The following is a 12,070-nucleotide window of genomic DNA, read 5'->3' as shown; positions in this document are numbered from 1 at the left end:
CCATTGTCCGCAGAAATCTGCGAACCAGCAAAAAATCCGCAATATATATTTAAATATGCTTACATATAAAATCCGCGATAGAGTGAAGCCGCGAAAGGCGAAGCGCGATATAGCGAGGGATCACTGTAGGAGAATCAGAAGTACAGTTAAAGTTGGAGAAATTAACAAAATATAGGTAAGAAGGTTAAAGTGGTACGGACATGTAATGAGATGTCAATAGTATGGGGAGAAAAATCATGGATATAGAGGTGTTAGGAGAGAAGACAAGAGGTGCAACCAAATAGAAAGTGGATAGCCTATGTGAAGAGGGATCAAAGGGTGAGGAAATGTACAGCAGACAAGAATGGAGTAGGTTGGTCAAATAGAAGAAAAAGAAGAGGGGATGATCCTAAAACAATCCAGATATCACCAACAAACATACAATATGTTATGTGAAACATGCAAAGGAACTAAAAACTGTGGACATTATTTACAAATAAGGGCAACACATGGCAATGGTTCCATCATATTTCCGTTAGGAAACAGCTGTTTATCCTTAAAGTCTAACACTCTTCATTTGTTTGTGTATCTGGACAGGTCATGTGCACATCACCGATTTCAACATTGCTGCAACGATCAAAGAAGATACACAAATGACTTCGGTGGCTGGCACCAAGCCCTACATGGGTAAATTCTGCTATCTTAATTGTGCTCACTAAAAAAATGTGAAATATAGGTATCCAATATGCATTAACATATAATTAGTTCATGAGTAAAGGCTTTAATATGAAGACATTTCTCGGGTTAAAGCAGAGATAAGGATTTTAGTTATAAGGCAGATAATGTTGATGTCTGAAAGACTTCTTTGGTACTATTTTGGAATCTCCATAGCACTGTCCTCAGCCAGTTTTTACTACAAGAAGATAAAGCCCCCTGTCTGCAACCCACCTTGCAATATTTCTGAGCCAGAGGGGCATTTTTTTTCTTATGAGTATCTGCTATCCTGAATGGAACTGGGCAACACTGGCACCAGTAAACCAGATCTGGACCCAGTTTACTACACAGGCAAAATGTTTCCTCATGGGGTGCCTTGCCAGAAAGCTGTTTTCTCTAGAGACCTATGGAGGTCATATCCCGGAAGGCACTTCTGAAATATATGAAAACATTTGAATTTTTTCTGTAAGCAAATGAGATATACAAATGGAGCTTCTACATCAAAGACAGAAGGAAAAGGATTTCATCAGGAGTTTTGAAGCACACTGACAAGAGAGAATTCCTGGCATCAGTATCTTAATACAGCATCCATTCAAGACATGTTGGCAACAGTGCCTTACACAAGCATAGGTTTTGATTTCCCTGCTAAGCCATATTATACAATGTTATCATGGACAAATTTATTCCACGTCCTGGTGCATCTCAGACCAATTATATTGATAAAAATATCTTGTTTGATTGCTTTCAGCTCCAGAAATGTTTCAGCCATGTCTTGAAGGCCATCCTGGTTATTCCTATGCTGTGGACTGGTGGTCATTGGGAATCACTGCATATGAGCTGCTTAAAGGACAGGTGAATTATTTCACATGAAGGCTCAAATGCTACTGGTCATCAGTGGGTATTGTGGTATTGGCTATGCAGTAGGGTAGTGATCTATAGGTGGGTCAAAAAAACTATGCACTATGCATGACTGCTGTCAATCTAGCTGATGGGGAACATGATGACCACAAATTTGTTGAGTGTTCAGATGGTGCTAGCCTTCATGTCTGCTTGTGTTTCACAGAGACCTTACCATATCCGTTCAGGCATGGCTGTCAATGACATCATCCAGCTCTTTCACACTGTTAATGTAAATTACCCATCAACATGGTCTGCTGGAATGGAGTCCCTCTTAAGAAAGGTCAGTATCACTGTCTGTATTGTCATAGGAACACCTTAGTCAGAGAATCTAGCCTGAAAGGCCACACATCACCACAGGCCTGACAATAATATGTTTATTAACAGACAAGATGTGCTGTAAATCTGTGGCTTGAACTCCATACTTTGAACTTATAACTGGAGCTGACCTGCCCATTAGAGATGAAGAAAAAGTTCAGTCCTGAGGTGTCTTTTCACTCTTATGTTCCATTACACTTTTTATTTCTGCCGCCTGCAGTTGCTGATGCTTGAGCCACAACATCGTCTTTCACACCTTTCAGACCTCCAAGAGTTTAACTACCTCTCTGACATCAACTGGGATGCAGTGATGCTGAAGAAGGTGGCTCCAGGATTTATGCCTAATGTGAGTTCACTCCTTTACAGAGAGCCGTCTATACTTCTGTAAGTCATGCAGTGCTTCTCATTCTATATTGCTCAAAAAAATTAAAGCAATACTTTGAAAACACATCAAATCAATGGGAAAAAAGCATGGATATCTATACTGATATCGACTGGGTAATGTGTTAGGAACAAAAGGATGCCACATTGTTTGATGGAAATGAAAATTATCAACCTACAGAGGGCTGAATTCAAAGACACCCTGAAAACTAAAGTGAAAAAATGATGCGGCAGGCTAGTCCATTTTGCCGAAGTTTTATTGCAGCAACTCAGAATTGTACTCAGTAGTTTGTATGGCCCGCACGTGCTTGTATGCATGCCTGACAACATCAGAATTGTACTCAGTAGTTTGTATGGCCCGCACGTGCTTGTATGCATGCCTGACAACATCGGGGCATTCTCCTAATGAGACGACGGATGGTGTCCTGGGGGATCTCCTCCCAGATCTGGACCAGAGCATCAGTGAGCACCTGGACAGTCTGAGGTACAACCTGGAGGCATCGGATGGTCCCAAACATAATGTCCCAGAGGTGTTCTATTGGATTCAGGTCAGGCGAGCTTGGGGGCCAGTCAATGGTATCAATTCCTTCATCCTCCAGGAACTGCCTGCATACTCTCACCACATAAGGCATTGTCGTGCACCAGGAGGAACCCAGGACCCACTACACCAGCATAGGGTCCGACAATGGTTCCAAGGATTTCATCCTGTTACCTAATGGCAGTCAAGGTGTCGTTGTCTTAGCCTGTAGAGGTCTGTGTGTTCCTTCATGGACATGCCTCCCCAGACCATCACTGACCCACCACCAAACCGGTCATGGTGAACGATGTTACAGGCAGCATAACGTTCTTCACGGCTTCTCCGGACCCTTTCACGTCCATCACATGTGCTCAGGGTGAACCTGCTCTCATCTGTGAAAAGTACAGGGCACCAGAGGTGGCCCTGCCAATTCTGGTATTCTATAGCAAATTCCAATCGAGCTCCACGGTGCCGGGCAGTGAGCACAGGGTCCACTAGAAGACGTCGGGCCCTCAGGACACCATCATGAAGTCTGATTGTTTGGTCAGAGACATTCACACCAAAGCAGCTGAAACTGATTAACAACCCCCTCTGCTGCTTAGCTGACCAGGTCAATATCCCAGAAGTTTCACTGACTTGATGCTATACTCTGATTAAAAAGTGTTCCTTTAATTTTTTTTGAGCAGTGTATAAAGATTAGCATTTTATTTATCCAATAGTGTGTGTATTTCAAGGTGCATTTTTACAGGATTACCTGTGCTGTAAGGATTATAATATATATATATATATATATATATGAGTAAGGTTTCTAAACTTGTTTGGGAACCCCCCAATGGGACGAAATGCCGAAGAGCGTCCCGAAGTGTGATCGCCGTGTCTATGGAAGACAGAAGACAAAGTCTATGGCAACCGCGGGCTGGGTGATGCAAGGAACATTATAACTGCAGGGAACAGGATTACTTAGCTACTAACCTGGCCGTGACCCTGCCAGATTGCTGTATCTGTGTTTAGGAGAATGGTAGATCCCGCTACAATAACCGTGCTGTTCCCGTTTCAAGCTGAATAAAAGTTGGTTTTGCTAAAGTACTGAGACTCAGCCTCGTGTGCAAGACAGGGACTCACATGTCACAATATTATATATATTTTTATATAGTATATTTCATACTTTATGCTAAAGGCAGCTCAAAATGCTTTACAAAAATTGCAATTTACATTAAAATGAATAATTAACATAAATTCAGATGCTTCTAAAACATATTACTGGAATTATATTATTAAATAGTATTTTAAAAGCAGATAAAACCATTTTAAAGTTCAATTTGTTTTATCTGACTTCCCTATTTTTTCAGAAAGGGCGACTAAACTGTGATCCCACCTTTGAACTCGAGGAGATGATTCTGGAATCCAAGCCTCTTCACAAGAAGAAAAAAAGACTGGCGAAAAAATTAAGAGAAAACCGACGAGACAGCTCCCCTCAGGTGACAGGATGCCCCTTACCTTGTTACTTTCAGATCAGCTCTTGGGGGTTACAAATAATAGTGGGCAACAGCAGATTTTACACTAATGCCACCATTTTCATCTTATGGTGCTTGAGTGTCGATTTAAATTTTCTCACTGGTGTGTCTATGTGGGCTTTGCATGTTTGTCCAATGTTTGTGTTTTCTTTTCTCCCAACACTGGATCATTCTCTGCTGCTTGATGATTCTAAACTGGACTGATGAAGAAATGTGCATGAGTATGCCCTGTATTTGGCTGGCATCTCAAATTTGATTCCAGACTTGTACCAGTTGCTGCCATGAATGACGTTGGCATCCAGTGAATCTACACTTAAATCAGTTTTCAAGTGGTTTGGTAAAAACCAGGTACAAAAAGGAAATTTAGTTTAAAAACTCCCATCTGATAATCTGAGTGGGGCTGTTTAATGTAAAGTTGATGCTAAAAAAAAGACACATTAGATGGAAATAACATCCTGAAAATCTTGCAGTTTGTGAACTTCTTACTCTGAAAAAATAAATAAAATAATATTTTGAAACATTTACTGATCTACTATCAGGATTGCAGGGAGGTGGCAGAGTAAATGCTGGTATTAGGTAGTGCAGCAGAAAAAATGCCAAATATGGCCTATGATTTAGCATTGAAATCCTGGACCTATAAGAGCACATGGAGCACAAACGGATTACACAGTGGCCAATTTTAAGACCTTATAATAAATGTATGATGAACATGATAGATGTTCAACCTAAATCAGAAGCATAGTTGATTTACTTATGTGTTGCAATGTAGCATATCATCTCCCACCTACTGTTTTTGTGAATTTCTAAATTAAATTGACCCCTTACTTAAATAAGAATTGCAAATATTAGCTTAATTCTCCCATTTTCAAGTCTCTACTGGCCTGGGCTATGAATTGTAAGACTTTTTTTATACAATTATTTTTTCTTATTAATTTCAGTAAAAGCACTTACTTTTAGGGCCTAGCATGTAGACCAAGTCCAGACAGAAGCCCACTGGCTGTGAAATTAGCATATCTTATTGCATTTAATAGCAGCTCCATGCTGAAAATGAACCGCTTACTAAAAATTATACGGCTCACTGGGAAACAAACGTGACTGTGGTGTTAAACTCTTGAATAAGTAAATAATATACTTGCATGCATTTTATCCCAAAATAGACACTGAAAAAATAACAAAATGTAATAAAAGTCTCATACCGGAGTATTCCAATTCACATTCAACAGTGGCAGGAGTCTGTCTTAGCAGCAATGGGCATAAGAAAGGAATCCAGCCCTGGAGAGGGAAACATTCGATTGCTGGGCACATGAGCACGCTCACTCTAATTCAGAATCATTATCACGTGTCTGTGGATGATGGCAGGGAAAAAGTACCTGAAGGAAAATCCAAATCCAGAATAATGTTAAAATATAATAATCTCAGTGTTGAGTGTTCTAACATGAAGAACTAAATGAAGAGGGATAGAATAAGAAAATAGTCACACTTGAATCCTCCTACAAAATGGATTAGAAGGTATATCACTTTAGTGAGTGGATTTCAAGAGGAGTTAAAGCATCATTATGTGAATAGATCAATGAAGACATGGAGGCACAATCAATCTTTATTCCATATAGTGCCTCTTCAAAGCACTCAGGAATATGATTCAATGCAACATGACAAAAAGTGTTATAGTCAATTGGCAAGATATAGTATATAATGGAGGAGTTATAATGCAGTTGAAATATCAGAAGAGCCTCATTTATTCCTCAATTTTCTAATTCTCTGCTCTCTGATGATTTCTTAAAGCTGCCCATTACAGCCTATCAAATTGGATACTCAAGTGGGAAGTAAGATGCAAAGGAGCTTTCTATCTTTAATGTGAATTAAACATTTTCAGTAACCAATATCTAGGTTGGGGTGTCCACATTCGATCCTGGAGGACCATAGTGGTTGCAGGTTTTTATTCTAACCCTTTTCTTAAATAGTGACCAGTTGTTGCTGCTAATTAACTTCTGCCTTACTTTTTCTCGACTTGCAACATTAAGACTCAGACCCCTTTGATTGTTTCTTTTTCCTTAATTAGCAGCCAAACTATAATGAGATATAAAACAAGTCAACACATGATCAGCTAACCTGTGTCCATCATACAATGTCTGAAAATAAAGTAAGGTAGAGGTCTCAGTAATATTGATCTATATTGAGCACATTTTGATGGTGCTCTTAGAAAGAAAAAAAAAAAAGAAACATCAACAGTTTTTGAAATGTCTGGTGTGGCAGAATGAAAACTCCAACATGCCGTGGAATTCTCATTAACTGACAATACAGACTCATGCAGGCAAGCAGAGCATCCCCCATCTATACCTGAGCCTTTATCATTATTTTGTCTTTCATTGATCTGATTTTCTCTCATATCAATTAGACTCTTCATTACTTTAAATCAGTTTTTACCTCTTTTCAGAGCAACTTTCATGAGTTTAGTTAAGGAATGAATCTTAGTCATCAGTAAGCTGCCATGCAGAATAATGTATTGGGGATTTTTTTTGGCTGCCCATGTGCTGTATATAAATCAGTTTGCAAATGAGATGTATTATTCGGAAGCTGCAAAGGTTAATTTAATATCCTACTGAGAAGCTCTGATTAGGATAAAACGCGTATCCAACATTTGCATTAATGAAGATCTGGAGTAAGCATCAGCAGTTTAATTAAATCAGTTTTGATTCCTGGATATTTGTCAGAGGCAGACTCTTTAGACAGTCATTTACTGCTTTCTGGCTGGCAGGCAGGCAGGCTTGTGGCTCCTGGATGCATTTTGCTAATCAGTGTGTTTACTGGGCCATTGCCTCCCCTTCTTCCCCATGGGATGATTTCTAAAACCCCCATACAGATTAGACAGTTTTTACTGTTTGGATTCAGGGCATATATTGAAGCTTTATGTCATGGGAATCACTACCTCTGCAGTAGTTCCACTGTTTCCATGGCATTCATACTGTATATAATCTGACTAATATGCTGCACCATTTCAAGCCCCCATCCTCCTCAACTTAAAATAGAGCTTGTTTAAGTAATGTAAAAGAGGAATGTCAGGGACCTCTGGAAATGCGCTAATTCGCAGGGTTTAGCTAACAGAAAGCCGAGTGCAGGAGTCACGGTCAGATGACTGGCGATATGAGACTGTTGAATTCCAGTATTTTATATTTATTTAATGTAAAAAAAACAACTGAAACAATAAACAAACAAACATGCTGAAGATAAACCAATATGGCGGAATGAAAAGTCTGTCGTGAACTGGCAACCACATCCGGTTGAGGGCATGACCTCATTAAACTTTCTTACAAGTAAAGTGCAGTAACTTTACACATAGGTGGCTGCATTTCGATGAGCCTGCCAATCCACTCCATTATTTACCATCTAGCCCTCATTTACATTCCCAACGAGACTACATGGGTAGGAAACTCAAGTCAGGGCAGCATTCCACCTCTGTGCTAAAAGGTTATTAGGTGGCACATACTACATTCATCTGGGTGGCATGTTATTAAAGACCAGCAAGAAACACAGGGAGAACATACCACACACACTAAAGGCATTCTTGTGTGCACTGGAACCCAATACTTACAGACTGCAAAGCAACAAAGCTGCCTATCACATAGTTTTTCAGCTGATCAATTTTTACTGTGGATAGTGCCTTTTGCCATGAGCGCAAGTTAAATAAATATTGCATGGCCTTTTGTAAGTAAGGTGAATCTAATAATGCACAACTTCGGAAACATACAGCAGGACAGCCAGTGGGTGGCACAGAGGTTAGCACTACTACTTTATATTCCATGGGTCTCAGAACAACTTCCAGGCCTGGTATGGCATTCTGTCTATGACTATGTGGGTTTATTTTAGTGGACTTGGGTTTAATTCCCTACCTAATGTTGAGTTTGCACCATCCCTGCAGGTGGTTTTAATTCAGGCACTGGACATGGTAGCAGCTACACCTGGACTTTCTTTACAGGGCTCAATATGGGCATTGTAGCTAGTTGCCAAGGCACATCAAAAACAAACTACAGAACATAATAAAAACGAGGGATGTTAACATCCAAGAAATTAGGTAAATGTTTTGTATAAAGAATCAGAACATTGGACATTTACACAAAATTCTGAATTTAATGTCAAAAACCAGAGCCCTAAAATATTCAGATTTAATTTTATTTTTTTATTTTTTTTAATATTTTTATTTTATTAATTTTCATTGTAATCATTCCATACAAACAGATCAATTTATAACCCAACAAATTTGAAAACAAATCAAACCCCACCCCTGAGAAGGAGAGCTTAGCTAAAGGAAAATTTCTTTAAGCTTTTTAATAAGGCAACATTAGACAAAAGAAGGGGAGAAGTAAATATCTATATAAATAAGAGATGGAGAAGGATTCAGATTTAATTTTAGTGTATTTTATTCAAATTTTGATGAGCACTGGAAAGTCATGTGGACCGTACCGTATTGCTGGTTTGTCAAGAAGCATCTATTTCCAGAGCCAAAGCATCTACACATCAGTGTAGTTTTAGGGCAAAAGCTTGCAAATGGAGGAAAGAACTTTTTTGCATGTGGATAGAAGAGCAAATATCAAATGGAAATTGTAGAGGGCTGTGTGTGCTGTTTAAAAAAAGTAAAAAAATATGTTTGGTACATTGTATATACATTTGCCACACAAAATTGTGCTCTAAAGTTAGGCATTTTCTATAAATTTTACAAAACATCTCACCTGCACAAGCACTTTACAATGGAGGCTAATGCGGCATGGCTCACCTCCATAAAATAAAAGCTTAAAAACTTACGAATGAAGCGACAAACGTTTTGATATAAGAAAACATGCCTTCCGTGTTTCTGACGCATGTTTAAGACAACAAAAGAGATCTGGAAATAATCATTTTATCACATATTCCTGGGACTAAATTTTTTTACATAAATAAGGAAGTAAATCAAAACAATGCCAACCACATGGCACGAAAGGTTTAATATGATTTGGTCTTTCCAAAGGAAACCATACCCTGGGTGGTGAAAGATTATTGCACAAGACGACGAAAGCGGAGGTGGTGTGCAAAGCTGGTCTCATTTTAAAACCAGTAACGGCACGCTGCACGATTAATGTACAGGGAATACCCTTGATTTGAGCATTCATAGTTCTCATACTCTTTCTCTGCATGTTTACCATTCATTTGCTCAGAGGTTGATGCGCTTGCTGCTTCCTAAGCAGCTCTTCTTTTCTCCACCCTAGCGGTCCGCGTTTTCTCTCCTTTCGTCGGTATCTTTTCACCTTAAAACTGATTTAGGTCAGTGTTTGTGTTGAAATTACTTAGTACAGTAATCCCTCCTCCATCGCGGGGGTTGCGTTCCAGAGCCACCCGCGAAATAAGAAAATCCGCAAAGTAGAAACCATATGTTTATATGGTTATTTTTATAGTCATGCTTGGGTCACAGATTTGCGCAGAAACACAGGAGGTTGTAGAGAGACAAGAACGTTATTCAAACACTGCAAACAAACATTTGTCTCTTTTTCAAAAGTTTAAACCGTGCTCCATGACAAGACAGAGATGACAGTTCTGTCTCACAATTAAAAGAATGCAAACATATCTTCCTCTTCAAAGGAGTGCGCGTCAGGAGCAGAGTCTGTCAGAAAGACAGAGGAAAGCAAACAAATCAATAGGACTGTTTGGCTTTTAAGTATGCGAAGCACCGCGGTACAAAGCTGTTGAAGGCGGCAGCTCACACCCCCTCCGTCAGGAGCAGTGAGAGAGAGAGAGAGAGAGACAGAGAAAAACAAACAGTCAAAAATCAATACGTGCCCTTCGAGCTTTTAAGTATGCGAAGCACCGTGCAGCATGTTGCTTCACGAAGCAGCTACACAGAAGATAGCAACGTGAAGATAATCTTTCAGCATTTTTAGACGAGCGTCCGTATCGTCTAGGTGTGCGAACAGCCCCCCTGCTCACACCCACTACGTCAGGATCAGAGAAAGTCAGCGCAAGAGAGAGAGAAAAGTACGTTGGGTAGCTTCTCAGCCATCTGCCAATAGCGTCCCTTGTATGAAATCAACTGGGCAAACCAACTGAGGAAGCATGTACCAGAAATTAAAAGACCCATTGTCCTCAGAAATCCGCGAACCAGCAAAAAATCCGCGATATATATTTAAATATGCTTACATATAAAATCCGCGATAGAGTGAAGCCGCGAAAGGCGAAGCGTGATATAGCGAGGGATCACTGTACATTTTCCTAAATTTTTCAGTTAAGCTGGCACTTAAGTCTTCAATCTGCCTCAAGAATAATTAAAGATATGAAAAGGTAGGGGAAGTGACGGCTAAGGTGGTAGGGATGAGAACAGCGCCCATATGCATTTGCTGCACGGCCACCCTGATGGCCGCTGCCGAGAGTTGATTCTAAAATAAAATAAAAATAAAAAGAGGATAAACCTTGTAGGTCAATCATCACCCTGAAAGTGGATAGTAGACATATTGATGTGGTTAGTTAAGTAGCAGAGGGGGTTGTTAATCAGTTTCAGCTGCTTTGGTGTTAATGTAATTAGCTACCAGTGATTTAAAATCCTGGACAGACAAACGAACAGCCACGGTAGCGTATCATATAGAAAGACATTGAACTCACAAAATATTGTTTTTCTTGTTAAAAAAATTACACGTATAAACTATTTTACAATGTTTGTGTAATTGCAAGACACAGATTAATACTGACTACAACTGACTTGGATACTGTCTTGGGACATATTTGAGAAGTTTTTAAGATTTTATTTTCCAGTGGTTTCTCATGCCCCATTAGCATCCACTGTAAAGCACCAGTGTGTGTAAAATTTTTAATTGATAAAAAATTCTGGTTTATGTTGATAGATTGGGTGTAATTTTTAAAATGTTTATTACAAGAATACCTCTTTTTTTTTTTCTGTCCTTGCCCTCTCGCTGTGCACACTCTCTCTCATCTGCTCCTTGCAAGGGGGTTGGCTATAAAACAGCTTGTGACATGTGTCCGATTCTGCCATTTTCTATTTCCTTTTTTTAAGCGATTGGGCCTACTTTCAACATTTAAAAGGGGAAATAATTTTTTTTAAATATCTGAACAAGACAATGTTGCGATTTTGGTACCACAAAATCTCACAATAGGTGAGGCTTTCAAAAATACCCTCATAAAACAGGCCAGAATCCTAACAGAACTAACTGACAAAAATAGGTCTCACTCCAGGGTAGCCTGACCCAAGAAAACTGGGAGGCTTTGGCCTCATTGGACCCAAACATATATTCCCAAAATATATACAAAATTATCCAAAATAAATTTTATCGGAAAGAAACCATAAACAACTCTGGTTGTAAAACAATTCCAAAAAAAGAGAGTTTTTTTAAAACAAGATTATTATTAATAGAAGATAAAAATTAAAAGAATACCTAAAATGCTCAAAAGAGAGCAAAAAGTAGTTGCCTAAAAGGCAATCTAAGGTAATCAAGTCCGTTTTACAATCCATGAACAAGACCATAAAAAAAAAAAACAGAAATCCAAACATAAACTACAGTATTTACAGAGTCTCAGTCCTACTGAGCACATCCAGTGATGAACCACAAGGAACTCGCTTTCCCATTCTGCCTTTAACGGCTGGGGGGTGGTCCCTTAGAGGTGAGGTACTGGGGAATCCACCCACAAAACACAAGGAACATAATATAGTTACACACATAGAAACTAAATAATAAATACATAGAACTAAATTAACAGAAAACACCTAGACAAACAA

At 39.2% G+C, this 12,070-nt stretch overlaps 1 protein-coding gene across 2 annotated transcripts in view; it reads left to right on the top strand.

Annotated features, from left to right (window-relative positions):
* Nucleotides 1-12,070, top strand: part of stk32a (serine/threonine kinase 32A) — a 152,682-nt gene that overhangs the window by 117,708 nt on the left and 22,904 nt on the right. For both annotated transcript variants that reach the window (XM_051933752.1, XM_028812730.2), the window contains 5 exons: nucleotides 577-666; nucleotides 1,442-1,545; nucleotides 1,757-1,873; nucleotides 2,129-2,254; nucleotides 4,156-4,284. In XM_051933752.1, coding sequence (XP_051789712.1) covers nucleotides 577-666; nucleotides 1,442-1,545; nucleotides 1,757-1,873; nucleotides 2,129-2,254; nucleotides 4,156-4,284 — 566 coding nt within the window. The remainder of the gene's footprint in view (nucleotides 1-576; nucleotides 667-1,441; nucleotides 1,546-1,756; nucleotides 1,874-2,128; nucleotides 2,255-4,155; nucleotides 4,285-12,070) is intronic.

The sequence above is a fragment of the Erpetoichthys calabaricus genome, chromosome 11 (assembly GCF_900747795.2).
Source record: "Erpetoichthys calabaricus chromosome 11, fErpCal1.3, whole genome shotgun sequence".
NCBI lineage: Eukaryota > Metazoa > Chordata > Cladistia > Polypteriformes > Polypteridae > Erpetoichthys > Erpetoichthys calabaricus.
The sequence above is the reverse complement of the archived record's forward strand: the minus strand, read 5'-3'. Positions and strand labels throughout refer to the sequence as shown.